General features: G+C 44.4%; 1 protein-coding gene across 1 annotated transcript in view; it reads left to right on the top strand.

Annotated features, from left to right (window-relative positions):
* LOC139407154 (inaD-like protein) overlaps nt 1-26,985 on the top strand; it is a 294,625-nt gene that overhangs the window by 129,188 nt on the left and 138,452 nt on the right. Inside the window, 9 exon segments of the mRNA XM_071151082.1 lie at nt 12,396-12,605; nt 15,103-15,182; nt 15,184-15,226; nt 15,270-15,358; nt 15,360-15,441; nt 17,021-17,187; nt 17,630-17,635; nt 22,360-22,422; nt 22,812-22,883. Coding sequence (XP_071007183.1) covers nt 12,396-12,605; nt 15,103-15,182; nt 15,184-15,226; nt 15,270-15,358; nt 15,360-15,441; nt 17,021-17,187; nt 17,630-17,635; nt 22,360-22,422; nt 22,812-22,883 — 812 coding nt within the window.

Here is a 26,985-nt window from a genome sequence, read left to right as displayed (position 1 = left end):
GAATCTATTACAAAAATGGCTAACGAGCAGTGATCAACAACCAACTTGACAGATCTTGAAGAATTTTAAAAAGAATAATGTGCAAATATTGTACAATCCAGGTGTGCCAAGTCTTAGAGACAAAAAACCTCACAGCTCTAATCGCTGCCAAAGGTGATTCTGAAATGTGTTGACTCAATGGAGTGAATACTTATGGTACTGCATGTCAAACTAACATAAGCATTTTTCAATGGTAGGTCGCGTCCCCTATAGTCCCTGGTCAAAAGTAGTGCACTATAAAGGGAATAAGGGGCCATTTATAGGGCAGAGGCGTAATGTTCCTTCTCCCCTTTGGTGAAGCAAAAGCTTTCATCTCAAACACCCTCGCCAAACGCTCCAGTTCAAAGGGCTAACTGGGATCTTAGCTAGCCACTCTGCTTATCTCGTTTTCGGTCACTGCTAGTGGCTAGGTCATCCACCACGTTCCTCTCAGAGAACACTCAGCCTATGCCTGTGTCCCAAATGGGCCCCTATTCGCTACGTAGTGTACTACTTTTGACCAGAGGGACTAGGAGGACCATGTGGGGAGGAAAAAACAAACCCAAAGAAACATCCATGCTGAGATGGACGAGAGAAGGAGAGAGCGAGAGAGGAGATGAATAGAGCGAGAGAGCAAGAGTTCCAAGAATTGCGCTGAGGGAGATTTGCAGACGAGCTGAAGCGTTGCCTACGCAGAGAGACAGGCGGACAGAGAGACAGTAGTGGAGCAGACGGTCGGACAGACAGACAGTAGTGGAGCAGACGGTCGGACAGACAGACAGTAGATGGAGCAGACGGTCGGACGGACAGACAGACAGTAGTGGAGCAGACGGTCGGACGGACAGACAGACAGTAGTGGAGCAGACGGTCGGACGGACAGACAGACAGTAGTGGAGCAGACGGTCGGACGGACACACAGTAGTGGAGCAGACGGTCGGACAGACAGACAGTAGTGGAGCAGACCATTGACCATCTGTTAGTCTTACATCATCGCCCACCGTATCACTACTTCCACCACAGCCCCACTTTTCTCCACACGGAGGCCCTGGCTGGAACACACAGTCTATGGCCCATACTCAAGAGCTGGGACAATAAACCCAAAATTAAAACGACCATACCGATCACTTAAGCAGGCATTTTTCTGATTATTGTTCTTCAGCTCTTCTCATGCTTTTCTTATGTACACACAGTGAAAACCTTCTGCAATTTAGCCCAATTTCTCCCTTTCACTGTAGAGAAAATTGCATCACCCAGCACCATAAACCCACTGCTGACGTTGTCATTGGCTACGTCCCAAATGGTACCGTCCCAAATGGCACACTATTCAATTCATAGTGAAGTGCACTTCATGGGTAGTAGGGTGCAATTTGAGATTCACCCATTCTTTTTGAATCATAACTGACCTCAAGGTTGTTACATGGAAAGCAGCTGTTCCCTTTACAGAACTCCCCTCTAAACCCCTCCAACCCGATGAGACACTATTTTATATAGAGCCTTAAATCTCCCGCGCACTCCAGCAGAAACATAAATAAGAAATGTCCGATTTATTTCAAACTGACAGGCTTGAGAATCCATATTGGATGCGATGGGCTCGCCGTGCCGCGGCCTGCAGTTTCTCTCTCTCTCTCTCTCTCTCTCTCTCTGTCCCTCTCCCTCTCGCTTTCTCTCTCTCCCTCTCGCTTTCTCTCTCTCACTCTCTCTCTCTGTCCCTCTCTCCCTCTCGCTTTCTCTCTCACTCTCTCTGTCCCTCTCTCCCTCTCGCTTTCTCTCTCTCACTCTCTCTCTGTCCCTCTCGCTCTCTCTGTCCCTCTCGCTGTCTCTGTCCCTGTCGCTCTCTCTGTCCCTCGCTCCCTCACTCTCTCTGTCCCTCTCGCTCTCTCTGTCCCTCTCTCTGTCCCTCTCTCCCTCTCGCTTTCTCTCTCTCCCTCTCGCTTTCTCTCTCTCTCTCTCTCTCTCTCTGTCCCTCTCGCTGTCTCTCTGTCCCTGTCGCTCTCTCTGTCCCTCTCTCTCCCTCTCTGTCGCTCTTTTTCATTGACATGCTATGTTGCCATCTGTGGGCCCTAGTCCCCCCCCCCCCCCACACACACACACACACACAAACTCAACCCCGCGTCCCATTCCCTACTTTAAGAGCCACTCTGCTGACATCTCCGGCCCTGTGGGGGGTATGTGTGTTTCTTGTGTGTGTTTTCTTTGTGTGTGCCTGCCTGTGTGTGTGTGACTGGGGTGAGGCGAAGTGAGGTGAATCACTCTTGGCTGAAATGCAGGACAATGTGTCCTGTGTCTCTGGAAAGGACCAGCTGGAGTACAACTTACTTGTATACAAGTACAAATACCCCCTTCTTCTTCATCCTCTACTTCTTCTTCATCCTCTACTTCTTCTTCTTCATCCTCTACTTCTTCTTCATCCTCTACTTCTTCTTCTTCATCCTCTACTTCTTCTTCTTCTTCATCCTCTACTTCTTCTTCTTCTTCATCCTCTACTTCTTCTTCATCCTCTACTTCTTCTTCATCCTCTACTTCTTCTTCATCCTCTACTTCTTCTTCATCCTCTACTTCTTCTTCTTCATCCTATACTTCTTCTACTTCTTCTTCTTCTTCTTCTTCATCATCCTCTTCTTCTTCTACCTCTACTTCTTCTTCTTCATCCTCTACTTCTTCTTCTTCTACCTCTACTTCTTCTTCTTCATCCTCTACTTCTTCTTCTTCTTCATCAGCCTCTTCTTCTACCTCTACTACTTCTTCTTCTTCTTCTTCTTCTTCTTCTTCTTCATCCTCTACTTCTTCTTCTTCATCATCCTCTACTTCTTCTTCTTCATCATCCTCTACTTCTTCTTCTTCTTCTTCTTCATCCTCTACTTCTTCTTCTTCTTCTTCTTCATCCTCTTCTTCTTCTTCATCCTCTTCTTCTTCATCCTCTACTTCTTCTTCTTCTTCTTCATCCTCTTCTTCTTCATCCTCTACTTCTTCTTCTTCTTCTTCTTCATCCTCTACTTCTTCTTCTTCTTCTTCATCCTCTTCTTCTTCATCCTCTACTTCTTCTTCTTCTTCTTCATCCTCTTCTTCTTCTACCTCTACTACTTCTTCTTCTTCATCCTCTACTTCTTCTTCTTCTTCTTCATCAGCCTCTTCTTCTACCTCTACTACTTCTTCTTCTTCTTCTTCTTCTTCATCCTCTACTTCTTCTTCTTCTTCATCCTCTACTTCTTCTTCTTCTTCATCCTCTACTTCTTCTTCTTCATCATCCTCTACTTCTTCTTCTTCTTCATCCTCTACTTCTTCTTCTTCTTCTTCATCCTCTACTTCTTCTTCTTCTTCTTCATCCTCTACTTCTTCTTCTTCTTCTTCATCCTCTACTTCTTCTTCTTCTTCATCCTCTTCTTCTTCATCCTCTACTTCTTCTTCTTCTTCATCCTCTACTTCTTCATCCTCTACTTCTTCTTCTTCTTCTTCATCCTCTTCTTCTTCTACCTCTACTACTTCTTCTTCTTCTTCTTCATCCTCTACTTCTTCTTCTTCATCATCCTCTACTTCTTCTTCTTCTTCTTCTTCATCCTCTACTTCTTCTTCTTCTTCTTCATCCTCTTCTTCTTCATCCTCTACTTCTTCTTCTTCTTCTTCTTCATCTTCTTCTTCTTCATCCTCTACTTCTTCTTCTTCTTCATCCTCTTCTTCTTCATCCTCTACTTCTTCTTCTTCTTCATCCTCTTCTTCATCCTCTACTTCTTCATCCTCTTCTTCTTCATCCTCTACTTCTTCTTCTTCTTCATCCTCTACTTCTTCTTCTTCATCCTCTTCTTCTTCTTCTTCATCCTCTACTTCTTCTTCTTCTTCATCCTCTTCTTCTTCTTCTTCTTCATCCTCTACTTCTTCTTCATCCTCTACTTCTTCTTCTTCTTCATCCTCTACTTCTTTTTCTTCATCCTCTTCTTCTTCTTCTTCATCCTCTACTTCTTCTTCTTCATCCTCTACTTCTTCTTCTTCATCCTCTACTACTTCTTCTTCTTCTTCTTCTTCATCCTCTACTTCTTCTTCTTCATCCTCTACTTCTTCTTCTTCATCCTCTTCTTCTTCATCCTCTACTTCTTCTTCTTCATCCTCTTCTTCATCCTCTACTTCTTCTTTTTCTTCTTCATCCTCTTCTTCTTCATCCTCTACTTCTTCTTCTTCTTCTTCATCCTCTACTTCTTCTTCTTCTTCTTCATCCTCTTCTTCTTCATCCTCTACTTCTTCATCCTCTACTTCTTCTTCTTCATCCTCTTCTTCTTCATCCTCTACTTCTTCTTCTTCATCCTCTTCTTCTTCATCCTCTTCTTCTTCATCCTCTACTTCTTCTTCTTCTTCTTCTTCATCCTCTTCTTCTTCATCCTCTACTTCTTCTTCTTCATCAGCCTCTTCTTCTACCTCTACTACTTCTTCTTCTTCTTCTTCTTCATCCTCTACTTCTTCTTCTTCTTCATCCTCTACTTCTTCTTCTTCTTCATCCTCTTCTTCATCCTCTACTTCTTCTTCTTCTTCTTCATCCTCTACTTCTTCTTCTTCTTCTTCATCCTCTACTTCTTCTTCTTCTTCATCCTCTACTTCTTCTTCTTCTTCATCCTCTACTTCTTCTTCATCTTCTTCTTCTTCTTCTACATCTTCTTCTTCTTCTTCATCCTCTACTTCTTCTTCATCCTCTTCTTCTTCTTCTTCTTCATCCTCTACTTCTTTTTCTTCATCCTCTTCTTCATCCTCTTCTTCTTCTTCATCCTCTTCTTCTTCTTCATCCTCTACTTCTTCTTCATCCTCTACTTCTTCTTCTTCATCCTCTACTTCTTCTTCTTCATCCTCTACTTCTTCTTCTTCATCCTCTACTTCTTCTTCTTCATCCTCTACTTCTTCTTCATCCTATTCTTCTTCTTCTTCATCAGGCTCTTCTTCTTCTACCTCTACTACTTCTTCTTCTTCTTCATCCTCTACTTCTTCTTCATCTTCTTCTTCTTCTTCTTCTTCATCATCTTCTTCTTCTTCATCATCCTCTACTACTTCTTCTTCTTCTTCTTCATCCTCTTCTTCTTCATCCTCTACTTCTTCTTCTTCACCCTCTTCTTCTTCATCCTCTACTTCTTCTTCTTCTTCATCCACTTCTTCTTCATCCTCTACTTCTTCTTCTTCATCCACTTCTTCTTCATCCTCTACTTCTTCTTCTTCATCCTCTTCTTCTTCATCCTCTACTTCTTCTTCATCCTCTTCTTCTTCTTCATCCTCTACTTCTTCTTGTTCTTCTTCATCCTCTACTTCTTCTTGTTCTTCTTCATCCTCTACTTCTTCCTCTTCATCCTCTTCTTCTTCTTCATCCTCTTCTTCATCCTCTACTTCTTCTTCATCCTCTACTTCTTCTTCTTCATCCTCTTCTTCTTCTTCTTCTTCATCCTCTTCTTCTTCATCCTCTACTTCTTCTTCATCCTCTACTTCTTCTTCTTCATCCTCTACTTATTTTTCTTCATCCTCTTCTTCATCCTCTTCTTTTTCTTCTTCATCCTCTACTTCTTCTTCTTCTTCATCCTCTTCTTCTTCTTCATCCTCTACTTCTTCATCCTCTTCTTCTTCTTCATCCTCTACTTCTTCATCCTCTACTTCTTCATCCTCTACTTCTTCTTCTTCATCCTCTACTTCTTCTTCTTCTTCTTCTTCATCCTCTACTTCTTCTTCTTCATCCTCTACTTCTTCTTCTTCTTCATCCTCTACTTCTTCTTCATCCTCTACTTCTTCTTCATCCTCTACTTCGCCGTTACACTGGATCCCAGTGTTTGTGTTCTCCTTTCCAGCAGCCTCAGTTCTCCTCTTCCCCTAAATCCTCTCTTATCTCTCTCTCTCTCTCTCTCTCTCTCTCTCTCTCTTTAAATGTCAATTCAATTTGTTTTATTGGCATGACGTAACAATGTACATATTGCCAAAGCTTATTTTGGAAATGTACAATATTAAAATAATAATAATCAATATTGTCAATGGGACAACGCTAACAAATATAATCATGGGTCAAAATAACCATACATTGAACAATAACAATAAGCACAGAGGTCATGTGCAAGTTGGTTGGTCTGTCAGACACTGTCCCTCATCTTGTGGCAGGCAGCTATGTAGTGCGCTGGCCAGGTCGCAGTTGTAACTTGTTCTCAACTGGCCGACCTGGTTAAATAAAGGTGAAATAAAGTCAGATCTAGATGTGGCCACTCTGGAACCAGGTTGCTTGGCATGCAGCACATACATGTGTGCAGGCTTGTGCAAGTGTTTGTGTGTGCGCGCCCTGAACGTGACTCCCATTGAGCTGCAACCAAACACACACACACACACATGCATGAACGTAGCCACACACACACACATGCATGAACGTAGCCACACACACACACACTCCCTTTCTCTGCTGCTTCCATGGACAGAGTCATGATGGTAATGACTTGTATCTTCCCATACTGGTACCTGACTCTCCCCACTAATTACACTTGTATAGCTTTAGTTTTTATATAAATAACCACTTGTTAATCACTTTTATATCGGTCATCGTCACATAAAAAGCCGCCCATATGGGTCGTCTAATATATTGTGTGAGGCATTAAATTGGTGCTGAATTACAGTTTTATGGCGCAGGCTGTCCAGGCCGTGATTGATACCAGTGACACTTGGCCTGAGAGGGGATGTGTGGCTGTGTTTGGCCATTCCATAAATGCACCTAACTCTCTGTAGGATGGTGATGGAGCGAGCAGAGCTTTCTGCTAGTGCTCTCAACTTCCCCATGGCCCAGCATAGGGCCAGGCTAGCAAGCAACCCAGACCTGGGTGTGGAAAGGGTTTTTCTTTTAAATAGTTTAGGTTTGCTTCATTTATCTTAGTGGGTTTTGCACTTTGGGGGTATTCCATTGGTTCCATTATGCTGCGGCAAGCTAGGCCTATATCAAAGATCACAAAATATGTTTTCGACCCAGGTCTGATAGAAAACGTGTGGGTTTGATGCATTCCCACCGTGCCAATCCTTTTTCCTGTTGCATTCCTATACTGATGCTGTAGTGAGACACACACACACACACACGTAGCCACACACACAAACACATTCATGAACACACACACAAACATACTCATGAACACACACACAGGACGCGTGCATGCACGAACACACACATGAACGTAGCCACACACACAAACACACTCATGAACACACACACAAACACACTCATGAACACACACACAGGTCGCGTGCATGCACGAACACACACACACACACACACACAGAGCAACTGTTTCTCCCCAGATCAGCTCCATTCACCTCCTTTGCTTTATTGGCGATGGACTGTTCAAGGACACGGCTAATGTTGCTAGTGGTTACTGTTAGCGAAGTGACACGTCAGAAACCTGTCACATTTTGTGTGAAAGACAGACCCATAGACATCTTTTCTGGAACTGCTGTTTCTTCTCCACGTGCGTGCGTCTTCTCCACGTGCGTGCGTCTTCTCCACGTGCGTGCGTCTTCTCCACGTGCGTCTTCTCCACGTGTGTGTGCCTTACTGTTTGTCAGTGTCAACACGCGAGTGTCAACGCGTGAGTGTCAACATGCTTGTGACTGTGTGTGCTTGTGACTCTCGTTCTTTGTCTATGTCTCTCATTCTTTCACTCCCCTCTCTTTCTTTCTCTCGGTCTTTCTCTCTACTTTCTTTCTTTTTCTGTCTTTCTTTTCTTTCTCTTGCTATCAGTCTCTCTCTTCTTGTCCCCCTGTTCTCCATCCTTCTGACTCGGATAACTACGGTTCAATTTCCAAGCTATCTTGCCTTGTTTTAGAGTCCTGTTTATCTCTTTTTAAACTTGTCATGATATACTTAATCAGCACCAGACTGTTTTTAGACCTTGACATAGCAGTGTTTCAGCGTCTACACTCTTAGACCAGTCGTCGGAGGCCTGATTGGTGTCACGCTTTTGCCCCAGTCCCAGCTGACACACCTCAATCCAATAATCACCTCATCATCAGCTGTGTTTTCTAGGGATGTGGACAAAGCGTGACGTCTCTCCGTCCCCTGAGGGCTGGAGTTGCCCATCCCTGTCGTAGATTATGTGTTATATGTTTTAGACAATAAAAGTGTGACATCTCTCCGTCCCCTGAGGACTGGAGTTGCCCATCCCTGTCGTAGGTTATGTGTTTTAGACAATAAAAGTGTGACATCTCTCCGTCCCCTGAGGACTGGAGTTGCCCATCCCTGTCGTAGGTTATGTGTTTTAGACAATAAAAGTGTGACATCTCTCCATCCCCTGAGGACTGGAGTTGCCCATCCCTGTCGTAGGTTATGTGTTTTAGACAATAAAAGTGTGACATCTCTCCGTCCCCTGAGGACTGGAGTTGCCCATCCCTGTCGTAGGTTATGTGTTTTAGACAATAAAAGTGTGACATCTCTCCGTCCCCTGAGGACTGGAGTTGCCCATCCCTGTCGTAGGTTATGTGTTTTAGACAATAAAAGTGTGACATCTCTCCGTCCCCTGAGGACTGGAGTTGCCCATCCCTGTCGTAGGTTATGTGTTTTAGACAATAAAAGTGTGACATCTCTCCGTCCCCTGAGGACTGGAGTTGCCCATCCCTGTCGTAGGTTATGTGTTTTAGACAATAAAAGTGTGACATCTCTCCGTCCCCTGAGGACTGGAGTTGCCCATCCCTGTCGTAGGTTATGTGTTTTAGACAATAAAAGTGTGACATCTCTCCGTCCCCTGAGGACTGGAGTTGCCCATCCCTGTCGTAGGTTATGTGTTTTAGACAATAAAAGTGTGACATCTCTCCGTCCCCTGAGGACTGGAGTTGCCCATCCCTGTCGTAGATGATGTGTTTTAGACAATAAAAGTGTGACATCTCTCCGTCCCCTGAGGACTGGAGTTGCCCATCCCTGTCGTAGGTTATGTGTTTTAGACAATAAAAGTGTGACATCTCTCCGTCCCCTGAGGACTGGAGTTGCCCATCCCTGTCGTAGGTTATGTGTTTTAGACAATAAAAGTGTGACATCTCTCCGTCCCCTGAGGACTGGAGTTGCCCATCCCTGTCGTAGGTTATGTGTTTTAGACAATAAAAGTGTGACATCTCTCCGTCCCCTGAGGACTGGAGTTGCCCATCCCTGTCGTAGGTTATGTGTTTTAGACAATAAAAGTGTGACATCTCTCCGTCCCCTGAGGACTGGAGTTGCCCATCCCTGTCGTAGATGATGTGTTTTAGACAATAAAAGTGTGACATCTCTCCGTCCCCTGAGGACTGGAGTTGCCCATCCCTGTCGTAGGTTATGTGTTTTAGACAATAAAAGTGTGACATCTCTCCGTCCCCTGAGGACTGGAGTTGCCCATCCCTGTCGTAGATGATGTGTTTTAGACAATAAAAGTGTGACATCTCTCCGTCCCCTGAGGACTGGAGTTGCCCATCCCTGTCGTAGATGATGTGTTTTAGACAATAAAAGTGTGACATCTCTCCGTCCCCTGAGGACTGGAGTTGCCCATCCCTGTCGTAGGTTATGTGTTTTAGACAATAAAAGTGTGACATCTCTCCGTCCCCTGAGGACTGGAGTTGCCCATCCCTGTCGTAGGTTATGTGTTTTAGACAATAAAAGTGTGACATCTCTCTGTCCCCTGAGGACTGGAGTTGCCCATCCCTGTCGTAGGTTATGTGTTTTAGACAATAAAAGTGTGACATCTCTCCGTCCCCTGAGGACTGGAGTTGCCCATCCCTGTCGTAGATGATGTGTTTTTGACAATAAAAGTGTGACATCTCTCCGTCCCCTGAGGACTGGAGTTGCCCATCCCTGTCGTAGATGATGTGTTTTAGACAATAAAAGTGTGACATCTCTCCGTCCCCTGAGGACTGGAGTTGCCCATCCCTGTCGTAGGTTATGTGTTTTAGACAATAAAAGTGTGACATCTCTCCGTCCCCTGAGGACTGGAGTTGCCCATCCCTGTCGTAGATGATGTGTTTTAGACAATAAAAGTGTGACATCTCTCCGTCCCCTGAGGACTGGAGTTGCCCATCCCTGTCGTAGATGATGTGTTTTAGACAATAAAAGTGTGACATCTCTCCGTCCCCTGAGGACTGGAGTTGCCCATCCCTGTCGTAGGTTATGTGTTTTAGACAATAAAAGTGTGACATCTCTCCGTCCCCTGAGGACTGGAGTTGCCCATCCCTGTCGTAGGTTATGTGTTTTAGACAATAAAAGTGTGACATCTCTCCGTCCCCTGAGGACTGGAGTTGCCCATCCCTGTCGTAGATGATGTGTTTTAGACAATAAAAGTGTGACATCTCTCCGTCCCCTGAGGACTGGAGTTGCCCATCCCTGTCGTAGATGATGTGTTTTAGACAATAAAAGTGTGACATCTCTCCGTCCCCTGAGGACTGGAGTTGCCCATCCCTGTCGTAGGTTATGTGTTTTAGACAATAAAAGTGTGACATCTCTCCGTCCCCTGAGGACTGGAGTTGCCCATCCCTGTCGTAGATGATGTGTTTTAGACAATAAAAGTGTGACATCTCTCCGTCCCCTGAGGACTGGAGTTGCCCATCCCTGTCGTAGATGATGTGTTTTAGACAATAAAAGTGTGACATCTCTCCGTCCCCTGAGGACTGGAGTTGCCCATCCCTGTCGTAGATGATGTGTTTTAGACAATAAAAGTGTGACATCTCTCCGTCCCCTGAGGACTGGAGTTGCCCATCCCTGTCGTAGATGATGTGTTTTAGACAATAAAAGTGTGACATCTCTCCGTCCCCTGAGGACTGGAGTTGCCCATCCCTGTCGTAGATGATGTGTTTTAGACAATAAAAGTGTGACATCTCTCCGTCCCCTGAGGACTGGAGTTGCCCATCCCTGTCGTAGATGATGTGTTTTAGACAATAAAAGTGTGACATCTCTCCGTCCCCTGAGGACTGGAGTTGCCCATCCCTGTCGTAGATTATGTGTTTTAGACAATAAAAGTGTGACATCTCTCCGTCCCCTGAGGACTGGAGTTGCCCATCCCTGTCGTAGATGATGTGTTTTAGACAATAAAAAAACAACGTGCTGCTTTATTTATTCACCTGTCCAAGGTGTGTGATACGGTTCACCATCTCTTACTTGTTCAAAGGTTGTCTGAAATAGGTGTAAATCAGGCATGTTACAATTGGTTCAAGAGCGGACAGGACACAATGTGTGCTTACTGATGGCATCAATTCTAGTGTCCTCAATATTATGAAACGTTTTTGGGCCTGTCCTCATCACTATTTCTGTAAATAATATTGGTCTGTCTGATAAAACCTGTAACATTCATCTCTATGTGGATCCTATAGTTATTTACTTCTGTGCCATTCATGACCTTCAGCATGGTTTTGACTCAATACAAAAATCACTCATCTTAAATTAGTGCTAAATGCTAATAAAACCAAGTTTATGTTGTTCTCTAGGTCTTATATTTGCACATTGAAAGGACCCCAAATTGACAAAGTTCCCTATTATAAGTACTTGGATTGCCGATTAAACTCTCTTTTAAAACACACGTTGAAAAATGGACAAAAAGGCTGAGTTAAGATTGGTTTCTTTTATAGAAATAAATCATGCCTCACTTTGGAAAGTAGAAGGAAGGACAGCCTGTTTTCAAATCAATTGAAATGTTATTAGTCACGTGCCGAATACAACAGTGAAATGCTTACATAGAAGCCCCTAACCAACAACGCAGTTAAAAAAATACCAATAAGAACAAGAAATAAAAGTAACAAGTAGTTAAAGAGCAGCAGTAAAATAACAATAGCGAGACGATATACAGGCGGTACTGGTACAGAGGGCATATCGGGGTTCCTTTGAAACCGTTGTATTGTCTATTACACTGCGTTTTGTATAGTTTTGTTGCCGGGGAATCTTTGGCTACCAGAAGGGCCCAGCATTGGCTACGTATTGTATATAAATCGGTTCTTCAGATTACTACCTCATTTAACGTTTAAATTGGAGATTCAACCATTTTCAGATCAGCTCTCGGGACTGGCTGATCTGCTCTCGGGTCTGGCTGTTTCTGGAGGTCCCGCGGGTCTCCACTGACCTGAGGAAAAGTGCTTTTAGATTGTATGCCCCCAGCTCATGGGGTGGCCTTCAAATTGAATTTAGACTTGCTTGTTTAGATGGAGTGTAAGGAAGGTGATATGTAATAGTTGTTTGTTTTGATTCATCTTGTTGTATTCATTGTGTTCGTATTATCTTTCATGATGTGTATTAAATTGTGTGTGTTCATGTTCACAGGCTTCTCTTGTAAATGACACCCTTGTCTCGATAGTGACCCATCCTCAATAAAAATAATAAAAAACGTATATCCACCTGCTCTCTCTGTCCATGGACTCTAACGTGTTTCTACTTCCTGTGTTGCCCTCTGCAGGACCCTCTGGACAGGGCAGGCTTGGTCATCGTCATCCACTCCCTGGTGCCCGGCAGTGTGGCAGAGCGCCATGGGTACATGCTCCCCGAGGACCAGCTGGTGTTTGTCAACGACACCTACCTGGACACGGTGAGCCTGTCCCAGGCAATGGAGGTGCTGAATGCTGCCCCATCTGGAACAGTCTACCTGGGCATCCGCAAGCCACTGGTGGTACGTGAGAGATCAGGGTCTTTACTTACTTGATTTGGGAGATGTTTTTTAAACAATACAACTTCATTGTCCCAAAGGAATATGAATTTGACAGAGATGATCCACACATTTAATCAACCATTTCAAAGGTTTCTTTGTGTTTTTGATTTTGTGCGTCTATTTCTTGTTTATTTTTTTTACTTTTCCCAATGCAAGCAATTGTCTGGATTTCCTTTTAGTTTTTTGAAGAATACTGAAATAGCTTAGTACTACAGTATATATGTGTGTGTATATATATATATATATATATATATAATTTTATATATACACTGCTCAAAAAAATAAAGGGAACACTTAAACAACACAATGTAACTCCAAGTCAATCACACTTCTGTGAAATCAAACTGTCCACTTAGGAAGCAACACTGATTGACAATACATTTCACATGCTGTTGGACAGGTGGAAATTATAGGCAATTAGCAAGACACCCCCAATAAAGGAGTGGTTCTGCAGGTGGGGACCACAGACCACTTCTCAGTTCCTATGCTTCCTGGCTGATGTTTTGGTCACTTTTGAATGCTGGCGGTGCTTTCACTCTAGTGGTAGCATGAGACGAAGTCTACAACCCACACAAGTGGCTCAGGTAGTGCAGCTCATCCAGGATGGCACATCAATGCGAGCTGTGGCAAGAAGGTTTGCTGTGTCGGTCAGCTTAGTGTCCAGAGCATGGAGGCGCTACCAGGAGACAGGCCAGTACATCAGGAGACGTGGAGGAGGCCGTAGGAGGGCAAAATACACTGAATGTACAAAACATTAGGAACATCCTCCTAATATTGAGTTTAACCCCCGTTTGTCCTCAGAACAGCCTCAATTTGTTGGGGCATGGACTCTACAAGGTGTCAAGAGTTCCACAGGGATGCTGGCCCCCATGTTGGCTCCAATGCTTACCACAGTTGTGTCAAGTTGGCTGGATGTCCTTTCATCTACACTGATTGAAGTGGATTTAACAGGTGACATCAATAAGGGAAGACCACCTGGATTCACCTGGTCAGTCTGTCATGGAAAGAGCAAGTGTTCCTAATGTTTCGTACACTCAGTGTAAGTTGTAGTGACTGAATAGACGCTGAAGCAAGCACACTAATTAAGTGCTGGTATCAATACAGTTGTTGAGGCAGCCCTACAGAGGTGATGCATAGCCCTCCCATCTCTCTCTCTATATTTCCATATCTCCTACTCTCTCACTACCTCCCCCCCTCTCTTTCTCTCTTTCTCCCTCTCTCTCACTACCTCCCACCCTCTCTCTCTTTCTCTCTTTCTCCCTCTCTCTCACTACCTCCCACCCTCTCTCTCTCTCTTTCTTTCTCCCTCTCTCTCACTACCTCCCACCCTCTCTTTCTCTTTCTTTCTCTCTCACTACCTCCCACCCTCTCTTTCTCTCTTTCCTTTCTCTCCTCTCTTTCGCTCTCTCTCCTCTTTCTTCTCTCTCCCCCCTCCCCCACTCCCTGTCCCATATTAACTTGAATTTGAGTAAAGATGTAATGATGGCGCGTGGGAAGTAAAGTGATGGTCAGCCGTAAATCCACCAGAAATGAAATGAGACTAATTGTGCCATTAAGGTTATTTCCCTCGCTCTCGCTCATCTCTATCTTTCTCTCTCCCACCCTCCCCCCCACTCCCTGTCCCATATTACCCTTGAATTTGAGTAAAGATGTAATGGCGGCGCGTGGGAGTCAAAGTGGCGGCCGGCCGTAAATCCACCAGAAATGAGACTAATTGTACCATTAAGTTTTTAGACTCGGCACATTTCTCACTGTAAATTGTCCGGGGGGGGGGGTCTGGGTGTTGGGAAGAGCTCCTCTCCTTCTCCCCTTATCGGTTTGAAAGGCGCTGAGTCGGCGGGACGGTCTGAGGGGAGAGCAGTGATAAAAGTACTCTCTCAGCTTCACGGGATGTCTTAAGTGCGTTCTAAGGACACAGCTCCTAAGTACCTCTGGCTGAGATTGGCTCGGCCACCACAAGTTTTGGGGTGTGTGTGTGTGAGAGAGAGACAGAGAGAACCTAGCCCAGCTAATTGTAGCCATCATTGGTCGTACATCCTTTGGTTTTGTGTGTGTGTATGTTTGCGTAAAACAGTCAGGTTGTCTTGACACCAGAGTTCTCTTTTGATCTGAGAGGGATGTGGGATTGTACTCTAGTAATAAACTTAGAGTGTATATATATATATATATATATATATACGCACAACATTCTCAGTCAGACAAGGTTGGTCTTAAACGTGCTTCTTGCCAAAGTGCTTTGAGATATCAGATGATGTACGAAGGGCTATATAAATACATTTTATTTGATTTGAAGCACCTATTGTGACGACATACCTCCAGTTGTTCCTTTACATTTCTCCTAAAACAATGGGGCCCCAATTCAATCTATTGCAGTTAAAGGTATCTGCACTGCAGGGTCACTCCTCAATACAACTGCAGTACATTAGAATGTCTGGAACACAAATGTGTGTTTCTCCAGGGGTTTAGCGATTGCTCCATCCTCCCAGAAGTCCTTGGACAGGAAGAGGACGAAACCGAGCTGATCCTGGACAGTGGCATTCTCACCTCTGATCCCTGCCTTGACCCTTAAACCAACCCCCACCGTCATCCTTGCGAGCCTTAACCCCACTCCCACCTTGACCTAAGAGTTTTAACCCCACCCCAACTCCTACCCTGACCACCATCCCCCTCCCTCCAGGAGAGGAGAGGGAAATGGTAGTGGATGAAGAGGAACGTGGTGGATGTGAATGGTAGAGAGGGGCAAACCGTGGATTCCTACCCCAGAAAACCTCCACCGTCGTGGGGAGAGTGGATGAGGGTCAACAGAGCCCCCCCCCATCCTCTCTGGAGCTCAGGAGCAGGTGAATGCTCTACTCCTCTGTAGTATTGTGCCTTGGCAAGTCAGACGACAGATGTCTGGCTTCCACCTCTACATCAGTGCTGGCCAACAGGGGGCAGACTGTGTGTGCAGACTTACTCCAGCCTAGCTGGAACACACCAGACTTTAGTGAATCTCTCAAATCAAAGTTTATTTGTTACGTGCGCCGAATACAACAGGTGTAGTAGACCTTACAGTGAAATGCTTACTTACCGGCTCTAACCAATAGTGCAAAAAATGTGTTAGTTGAACAATAGGTAGGTAAAGAAATAAAACAACAGTAAAAAGACAGGCTAAATACAGTAGCGAGGCTATATACAGTAGTGAGGCTACATACAGACACCGGTTAGTCAGGCTAATTGTGGTAGTATGTACATGTAGATATAGTTAAAGTGACTATGCATATATGATAAACAGAGTAGCAGTAGTGTAAAGAGGGGTTGGGGGGGTGGAGCACACAATGCAAATAGTCCAGGTAGCCATTTGGTTACCTGTTCAGGAGTCTTATGGCTTGGGGGTAAAAACTGTTGAGAAGCCTTTTTGTCCTAGACTTGGCACTCCGGTACCGCTTGCCATGCGGTAGTAGAGAGAACAGTCTATGACTGGGGTGGCTGGGGTCTTTGACAATTTTTAGGGCCTTCCTCTGACACCGTCCTGGATGGCAGGCTGCGTAGCCCCAGTGATGTACTGGGCCGTTCGCACTACCCTTTGTAGTGCCTTGCGTTCGATGGCCGAGCAGTTGCCGTACCAGGCAGTGATGCTCTCGATGTTGCAGCTGTAGAACCTTTTGAGGATCTCAGGACCCATGTCAAATCTTTTTAGTTTCCTGAGGGGGAATAGGCTTTGTCGTGTCCTCTTCACGACTGTCTTGGTGTGTTTGGACCATTCTAGTTTGTTGTTGATGTGGACACCAAGGAACTTGAAGCACTCAACCTGCTCCACTACAGCCCTGTCGATGAGAATGGGGGCGTGCTCAGTTCTCCTTTTCCTGTAGTCCACAATCATCTCCTTAGTCTTGGTTACGTTGAGGGATAGGTTGTTATTCTGGCACCACCCGGCCATGTCTCTGACCTCCTCCTATAGGCTGTCTCGTCGATGTCGGTGATCAGGTCTACCACTGTTGTGTCATCTGCAAACTTGATGATGGTGTTGGTGTCGTGCCTGGCCATGCAGTCATGAGTGAACAGGAGGGAACTGAGCACGCACCCCTGGGGGCTCCAGTGTTGGGGATCAGCATGGCAGTTGTGTTGCTACCTACCCTCACCACCTGGGGCGGCCCGTCAGGAAGTCCAGGATCCAGTTGCAGAGGGAGGTGTTTAGTCCCAGGATCCTTAGCTTAGTGATGCGCTTTGATGGCACTATGGTGTTGAACGAAGACCACCGTTGGTTATTGGGTCAGTATTATATTAAACATGTTACTGCTATACATTCACAGTGCTGACCGTTGTTATTTAGGGAGAAGGTGGTGGGAGTGTGGCTGGGGACAGGATGAAACCATTTTGTCTTGCCATCTTGACAGGTGGAGGAGAAAGGTGGAGATGGTACTGTGGAGAAGCTGGAGTCCAGAGCCCTCTTTGATCAGCTCTCTCTAGGTCAGTCTGTGAATTCCTGGGTGGAGACTGGGGACAGCGAGGCGGACTCAGACTCCAGGAACGGAAGATCAGAACTCATCCTCACAGACACAGAGTTAGTACCGCTCTTCTTCGGAATACCAATATTGGTTTAAATGTTTTACAAAATACCAACACTCAATCCAAAAAATATTAGTCACATGCTTTGTAAACTGCAGCTGTAGACACAGTGAAATGCTTACTTATGGGCCTTCCTAACAATGCAGAGAGAAAGAAAATAGAGAAATAATAGAAAATTAAAACCACATAATAATAAACACACAATGAGTAATGATAACGTGGCTATATTCCGGCGCCGACAGAGATGGCCGCCTCGCCTCGCCTCGCTTCGCGTTCCTAGGAAACTATGCAGTATTTTGCAGTATAAGGTAGTTGTTGTGGAATTGTTAAATTACTTGTTAGATATTACTGCATGGTCGGAACTAGAAACACAAGCATTTTGCCACACTCGCATTAACATACATTTGTATGTGACATTTGATTTGATTTGGTACAAGTACCGAGTCGATGTGCAGGGGTACCAGGTAATTGAGGTAGATATGTACATATAACTAGGAATAAATTGACAAGGCAACAGGATTGATAATAAACAGTAGCAGCAGCGTATGTGATGAGTCAAAGTGCAAAAATGCTGTGCAACTAGGGTCAATGCAGATAGTCCGGGTAGCTATATGGTTAACTATTTAGTAGTCTTATGGCTTGAGGGTAGAAGCTGTTCAGGGTCCTGTTGGTTCCACACTTGGTGCATCGGTACCGTGCGGTAGCAGAGCGCCTGGTATCGAGGTCCTGGATGGCAGGAAGCTTGGCCCCAGTGATGTACTGGGCCGTACACACTGCCCTCTGTAGTATTTTGTGGTCGGATGCCAAGCAGTTACCATACCAAGCGGTGATGCAGCCAGACAAGATGCTCTTGATGGTGCAGATGTAGATCTTTTTGAGGATCTGAGGGCCCAGTCTCAGATCAGTCTCCTGAGGGGCCTCCGTGTTGAGGGTCAGCGTGGTTGAGGTGTTCAGTCCCAGGGTCCTTGGACACACGTACTCATTCCAAGTGTTTCCTTCATTTTACTATATTATTCTACAGTGAGGACATCAAAACTATGAAATAACACATGAGGAATCATGTAGGAACCAAAAAAGTGTTGAACAAATCCAAATATATTTTAGAATTTAGATTCTTCAAAGTAGCCACACTTTGTCTTGATGACAGCTTTGCACACTCTTGTAATTCTCTCAACCAGTTTCACCTGGAATGCTTTTCCAACAGTCTTGAAGGAGTTCCCACATATGCTGAGCACTTGTTGGCTGCTTTTCCTTCACTCTGCGGTTCAACTCATCCCAAACCGTCTCCATTGAGTAGGGGTTGGGTGATTGTGGAGGCCAGGTCATCTGATGCAGCACTCCATCACTCTCCTTCTTGGTAAAATAGCCCTTACACAGCCTGGAGTTTTGTCATTGTCCCTAGATAAATCACAGACAGTGTCACCAGCAAAGCACCATCACACCACCACCTCCATGCTTGACAGTAGGAACCACACATGCGGAGATCATCCGTTCACCTACACTGCGTCTCACAAAGACGTAATCTCACATTACGACTCATCAGACCAAAGGACAGATTTGCACCGGTCTAATGTCCATGGCTCAAGTTTCTTGGCCCAAGAAAGTCTCTTCTTCTTTTTGTTGTCCTTTGGTAGTGGTTTCTTTGCAGCAATTCGACCATGAATGCCTGATTCACACAGTCTCCTCTGAACAGTTGATTTTGAGATGTCTGTTACGTGAACTCTGTGAAGCATTTATTTGGGCTACAATCTGAGGTGCATTTAACTCTAATGAACTTATCCTCTGCAGCAGAGGTAACTCTGGGTCTTCCTTTCCTGTGGCGGTCCTCGTGAGAGCCACTTTCATCATAGTGCTTCATGGTTTTTGCCACTGCACTTGAAGAAACGTTAAAAGTTCTTGACATTTTCCGGATTGACTGACCTTAATGTCTTAAAGTAATGATGGACTGTCATTTCTCTTTGCTTATTTGAGCTGTTCTTGCCATAATATGGACTTGATCTTTAACTAAATAGTCTGTATCTTCTGTATACCACCTCTACCTTTTCACAACACAACTGATTGGCTCAAATGCATTAAGATGTAAAGAAATTCCACAAATTAACAAGGCACACCTGTTAATTGAAATGCATTCCAGGTGACTCGACTACCTCATGAAGCTGGTTGTGAGAATGCTAAGAGTGTGCAAAGCTGTCATCAAGGCAAAGGGTGGCTACTATATAAAATATATTTGTGTAACACTTTTTTGTTGACTACATGATTTGGTATGTAGTATGTCATAGTTTTGATGTCTTCACTATTATTCTACAATGTAGAAAATAGTCAAATGAAAGAAAAACCCGTGAATGTGTAGGTGTGTCCAAACCTTTGACTGATACTGCATATCATCCATGTCTTTTTTCAGCCACGACTCTGTGAAACAGTTCTTCAGGTCCCGTTGATAGGATAGTCTCGACCGGAGCTTGTTCAGTTTGTTCTGTACGTTTGCCAAATGATTTATGTGTCAGGGTGCCCGTACGTCGGCCTCTTTTACTCTTCCTTTTAGTGAAAGCTTTTCTGAAGGCCAGAAGCTATTTTCGGTGGAATCATGCAGAAAAAAACTAAAAATCTAAAAGTTTGAAATGACAAAATGAATAGAATGTAATCTACCTTGTTTAGTGTCATTTATATCAGACAGTGGGTTGAGTAAGAGTTACATGTCATTACATTAATTCTCAAAAATGTAGTTGATCTGCTCAGTCTCTGGCTCTCTAGTAGGCTTGGCGCCCCCTCTGCTGGTAACATGATGGTATGGAAGGCAGTGACTCCAGTGACGTTGCCTGAGTCAGTCATACATACAGTATATCTGAACCATGATCTGAAAATACAGGATTGGACAGTGTTTCCCAACTTGTTTTTGCACTAACAAACCTGATTCAAATCAAATGTATTTATATAGCCCTTTTTATATCAGCAGGTGTCACAAAGTGCTGTACAGAAACCCAGACTTAAAACCCAAACAGCAAACAATGCAGATGTAGAAACACAGTGGCTAGGAAAAACTCCCTGGAAAGGCAGGAACCTAGGAAGAAACCTAGAGAGGAACCAGGCTCTGAGGGGTGGCCAGTCCTCTCCTGGCTGTGCTGGGTGGAGATTATAGGAGTACATGGCCATTAAGGCCAGATCGTTCTTCAAGATGTTCAAACATGTATAGATGACCAGCAGGGGCAAAAAAAAAAAGAGAGGGAGGGAGTGCAAAGGTGAACTACTTAAGTTCACACAGAACAGATAGGACAGACTGACCCTAGCCCCCCAACGCATAGATACTGGAGGCTGTGATGGGCGGGGGTATCGCCCACAAAGATCTTCTCCACCGCACACGCCCTAGGGGTTGCAAAATCAGACAGGAAGATCACATCAGTGACTCAACCCGCTCAAGTCGAGTGTATCGGGGAAGAAAAATGCCTGGCACAACATGACGCACCCCCTCCCTAGGGACGGACAGTCCCACCTTTTAAATGTTCTCCTCCCGCCCGATTTCTATTCAACCGAAAGGAGCCCAAAGGACTTGGCTTCTCTTCACGTCCATAACAGCCTCACTCACGTCCATAACAGCCTGTCCATAACAGCCTCACTCACGTCCATAACAGCCTGTCCATAACAGCCTCACTCACGTCCATAACAGCCTGTCCATAACAGCCTCACTCACGTCCATAACAGCCTGTCCATAACAGCCTCACTCACGTTCATAACAGACTCACTCACGTCCATAACAGCCTCACTCACGTCCATAACAGCCTGTCCATAACAGCCTGTCCATAACAGCCTCACTCATGTCCATAACAGCCTCACTCACGTCCATAACAGCCTCACTCACGTCCATAACAGACTGTCCATAACAGCCTCACTCACGTCCATAACAGCCTCACTCACGTCCATAACAGCCTGTCCATAACAGCCTCACTCACGTCCATAACAGCCTGTCCATAACAGCCTCATTCACGTCCATAACAGCCTCACTCACGTCCATAACAGCCTGTCCATAACAGCCTCACTCACGTCCATAACAGACTCACTCACGTCCATAACAGCCTGTCCATAACAGCCTCACTCACGTCCATAACAGACTCACTCACGTCCATAACAGCCTGTCCATAACAGCCTGTCCATAAGTCTCACTCACGTCCATAACAGCCTCACTCACGTCCATAACAGCCTGTCCATTACAGCCTGTCCATAACAGCCTCACTCACGTCCATAACAGCCTCACTCACGTCCATAACAGCCTGTCCATAACAGCCTCACTCACGTCCATAACAGCCTCACTCACGTCCATAACAGCCTGTCCATAACAGCCTGTCCATAACAGCCTGTCCATAAGTCTCACTCACGTCCATAACAGCCTCACTCACGTCCATAACAGCCTGTCCATAACAGCCTCACTCACGTCCATAACAGCCTCACTCACGTCCATAACAGCCTGTCCATAACAGCCTGTCCATAAGTCTCACTCACGTCCATAACAGCCTCACTCACGTCCATAACAGCCTCATTCATATTCAACTACATCTCTTGTCGCTTGAGATGGATACCAAATTCAATTTATCAGCTCGTCTTTGCCTGTTGGAATAGGAGATCACATACTAGTTAAATCGGGATTCGTTACTCTGAAATCTCTATCATTTCCCCCTTTGGCAAAGGTCTGTATTCATAGTGTCTCAGAGTAGGGGTGCTGTTTTCAGGTCAGTTTTGCCTTTTTAGATCATCATGAATAATATTACATGAACACACAGGGAAGCTGATCCTAGAACAGCACTCGTACTCTGAGATGCTTGATACATACGATCCCTGTTAAGGTATGAGGTTTATTGCAGAGTAAATTATGTAAATTGAATGGTTATACAGACCCACTAGCCGCACATATTGTAGGAGGGAACATTTCTACCTGGGGAACCTAAAGGGTTGTGTTATTTCCAGTGCTGCTGTATAAACAGAGGGAATAAGTTGCAAAAATGTCTTGCCGTGTCATATCCTCACGCGGTACATACATAATAATAATAATACAGTATCAAAACTGAACAACGTATCGTACTGCACTACCAATATCCCAACTGGTACAGTAAAGTGGTTGATTCATTTATGAATGGATAGATTGATTGATATACCTAATGGTTGATGTGTTCTCCTCTAGCTCGGTGCATTTGATTGGCACAGAGAGGAGAAAGAGGAGTGGCCAGGGAGGAGGACGACACAGGTAGGACAACAGAACTCACTGTAGAGCCACAGTCAACACACACACATTCTACATTCACCATTACCTCTGGTTGTTATTTAAAGTGTCTCATGGGGGACAAACATAATTAACCAAACCCAGAATCGGTCAGGAAACACCCCTCCAAGACCGAAATATAGTTTTTTCTAATGAGCAACAGAAAACACATGTTCCAATTGACGTGTTCAGTCACTCTTTAACCTTTCGTTACCTGGGAAAAGACCCTTGGGGTCAGAAACCTCTCTTGCAAGGGGGAGCTGGCAAGAGGTCAGCAGGAAGCAGTCAGCGTGTAGATACAGAACAGGTGAACGTACAGGGACAATACATTAAAATCAATTAGTGGTTAACAACATCTTGGCGTATGCTCTCAGTGATCTACCTGAGAGGGAGGAAGGAGAGGGAGAGGAGACCCCTGCCTTCAGTCACTGGGGACCCCCACGCAGGTAAGGGCTGTGTCCATGTGTGTCCATTTGTCTGTGTGTCTATGTGTCCAAGTGGATACTGACAAAGTATATTTTTTTTAATGAAACATTTAACAGATTCACTAAATTCACCTTGTTTTTTGGGTCACGGTTTGTTTTTAGTTTATCGGGTACAGAAGGACTGGGGAAAGAATCGTTATTCAACGTGTAGTTTGGAACCTGGATGATAACTTCTCACAGTTAAAAGAAATGTCAAACTCCAGGCCCACCTAATAGAGAGCAATGTGATCATAACTGCAGTGTACCTGGACCTGTGTGAGTGGTAGTGTGCAGGGCCATAACCATGGACTGAGGTGAATGAACCTACAGCAGCCAAGGTCATAATTTTGCTGTTCTCCAAATAGAATTTGGATGTTTTTTTTATTATATTGAAATGCAGTAAATGAGCTTCAACTTTCCAAAAAGGTGGGGAGGGAAGGTTTCCCCCCAGCATTGTTTTGGGGAAAGTTTAAACTAATTTACTTCATTTCTATACAATAAAAAAAAAAAGTGTTCAAATTCTATTTGGAGAACAGCAAAAACAAGCATTAACACCAGCCATTATGACCTTGGCTGCTCTAGGTTCATTCACCGCAGTCCATCTACAAACACACAGCCTATTAGCTACACAATTGTAATGTTATACCCCTGAAAGGATGGAAATATGACAAATGATTCACACGGACACATAGTATCAGCGACGAAATGAAAACGTAGGACATTTTTTGAACTATTGTTTGCGTGTTTATTGCATTTTAATGTAAGGCCTATAAGGAAGATGGGTCAATGGGAGATGCTCATATATGAAACATATCTTATGTGTTTAAGTTCCTAACTTGTTTGATAAGATTAGTACAGATTTTCTCAGGGGTCCCCACATGGGGCCACGACCTCCAGTTTGGGAACCACGGTACTAACTTTTCCCTCTGCTCCCTCCCTCCTGCATGCGTCCCGCCTCAGCCTCACCACTGAGCGCCACATCATCACTGTCTTCCTCAGTAGCCTACTCTCTGTAAAGCAAAGTTATTGTGTGAATTTAGTAGCGTATTTTTTGCTCCTGCTGAGGTAGGCTCCGTTTAACATTAGCTTTTGCTTCTTGCGTCATCGTTCTAGCTGGCTAGGTAATATTAGCCAGAGCCCTGCCGACAGACTGACATATCTATAAGCTTGTGCACTCCTTCTCCGCGTGTTGTTTTATGTTTGTGTGGGGGTTGTCTGTTAGTCACGGCAGGAGTCGATGGATCGTTTTAAAATGGCCTTTTGTCCGGCATTTCGCAAACACAGCAGGGTCTCTATTGCCTACTTGAGCCGACTGCGAGCTGGTTTTGTTTGTTCCTGGTCGGCCCTCGGCCTGTGCCACGAGGGGGCAGAGTTAGCTGTTTGAGAGCGTGGTGAATGTGCTTTTAAAAAGGCATATCCGCGGTACGCAGGCAAACATAATGAACAAACCACTGTTCATGATTCCACTGGTACACATAGAGGCAGGCAAACATAATGAACAAACCACTGTTCATGATTCCACTGGTACACATAGAGGCAGGCAAACATAATGAACAAACCACTGTTCATGATTCCACTGGTACACATAGAGGCAGGCAAACATAATGAACAAACCACTGTTCATGATTCCACTGGTACACATAGAGGCAGGCAAACATAATGAACAAACCACTGTTCATGATTCCACTGGTACACATAGAGGCAGGCAAACATAATGAACAAACCACTGTTCGTGATTCCACTGGTACACATACAGGAAGGCGAACATAATGAACAAACCACTGTTCATGATTCCACTGGTACACATAGAGGCAGGCAAACATAATGAACAAACCACTGTTCATGATTCCACTGGTACACATAGAGGCAGGCAAACATAATGAACAAACCACTGTTCATGATTCCACTGGTACACATAGAGGAAGGCGAACATAATGAACAAACCACTGTTCATGATTCCACTGGTTTTTGAAAGAAAAGCACATTTTTTGTCCATTAAAATAACATCAAATTGATCATAAATACAGTGTAGACATTTGTTAATGTTGTAAATGACTATTGTAGCTGGAATATGGAATATCTACATAGGCGTACAGAGGCCCATTATCAGCAACCATCACTCCTGTGATCCAATGGCACATTGTGTTAGCGAATTCAAGTTTATAATTTTAAAAGCTATTTGATCATTAGAAAAGCCTTTTGCAATTATGTTAGCACAGCTGAAAACTGTTATTCTGATTAAAGAAGCAATGAAACTGGGCTTCTTTAGACTAGTTGAGTATCTGGAGCATCAGCATTTGTGGGTTTCGATTACAGGCTCAAAATGGCCAGAAACAAATAACTTTCTTCTGAAACTCGTCAGTCTATTCTTGTTCTGAGAAATTAAGGCTATTCCATGTGATAAATTGCCAAGAAACTGAAGATCTCATACAACACTGTGTACTACTCCCTTCACAGAGTTTATATACACAGTACCAGTCAAAAGTTTGAACACACCTACTCATTCCAGGGTTTTTCTTTATTTTTACTATTTTCTAGATTGCAGAATAATAGTGAAGACATCAAAACTATGAAATAACACATATGGAACCATGTAGTAACCAAAAAAGTGTTAAACAAATCAAAATATATGTTATATTTGAGATTCTTCAAAGTAGCCACCCTTTGCCTTGATGACGTCTTTGCACACTCTTGGCATTCTCTCAACCAGCTCCGTGAGGAAGTCACCTGGAATGCATTTCAATTAACACGTATGCCTTGTTAAAAGTTAATTTGTGGAATTTATTTCCTTAATGTGTTTGAGCCAATCAGCTGTGTTGTGACAAGGTAGGGGTGGTATATAGAAGATAGCCCTATTTGGTAAAATACCAAGTCCACGTTATGGCAAGAACAGCTCCAATAAGCAACGAGAAATGACAGCCCTTCATTACTTTACTTTATTACTTTAAGACATGAAGGTCAGTAAAACTTTTTAAGGTTCTTCAAATGCAGTCACAAAAACCATCAAGCGCTATGATGAAACAGGCTCTCATGAGGACCGCCACAGGAAAGGAAGACCCAGAGTTACCTCTGCTGCAGAGGAGAAGTTCATTAGAGTTACCTGGCTCTCATGAGGACCGCCACAGGAAAGGAAAGGAAGACCCAGAGTTACCTCTGCTGCAGAGGAGAAGTTCATTAGAGTTACCTGGCTCTCATGAGGACCGCCACAGGAAAGGAAAGGAAGACCCAGAGTTACCTCTGCTGCAGAGGAGAAGTTCATTAGAGTTACCTGGCTCTCATGAGGACCGCCACAGGAAAGGAAAGGAAGACCCAGAGTTACCTCTGCTGCAGAGGAGAAGTTCATTAGAGTTACCTGGCTCTCATGAGGACCGCCACAGGAAAGGAAAGGAAGACCCAGAGTTACCTCTGCTGCAGAGGAGAAGTTCATTCGAACTTACATGATTCCATATGTGTTATTTAATAGTTATTTAATATTAAATAACTCAAATAGTATTTGGTAGCATTGCCTTTAAATTGTTTAACTTGGGTCAAACGTTTCCGGTAGCCTTCCACAAACTTCCCACAATAAGTTGGGTGAATTTTGGCCCATTCCTCCTAACAGAGCTGGTGTAACTGAGTCAGGTTTGTAGGTCTCCTTGCTTCGCACACGCTTTTTCAGTTCTGCCCACAAATGTTCTATAGGATTGACTTCAGGGCTTTGTGATGGCCACTCCAGTACCTTGACTTTGCTGTTCTTAAGCCATTTTTCCACAACCTTGGAAGTATGCTTGGGGTCATTGTCCATTTGGAAGACCCATTTGCGAGCAAGCTTTAACTTCCTGACTGATGTCTTGAGACGTTGCTTCAATATATCCACGTCATTTTCCTCCCATTTTGTGAAATTCACCAGTCCCTCCTGCAGCAAAGCACCCCCACAACATGATGCTGCCACCCCTGTGCTTCACGGTTGGGATGATGTTCTTTGGCTTGCAAGCCTCCCCCTTTTTCCTCCAAACATAACGATGGTCATTATGGCCAAACAGTTCAATTTTCATCAGACCAGATTTCTCCAAAAAGTGTGATCTTTGTCCCCATGTGCAGTTGC

Source organism: Oncorhynchus clarkii, chromosome 1, assembly GCF_045791955.1.
Source record: "Oncorhynchus clarkii lewisi isolate Uvic-CL-2024 chromosome 1, UVic_Ocla_1.0, whole genome shotgun sequence".
Lineage (NCBI taxonomy): Eukaryota > Metazoa > Chordata > Actinopteri > Salmoniformes > Salmonidae > Oncorhynchus > Oncorhynchus clarkii.
Note: the sequence above shows the minus strand (reverse complement) of the source record. Positions and strands in the feature narration are given on the sequence as shown.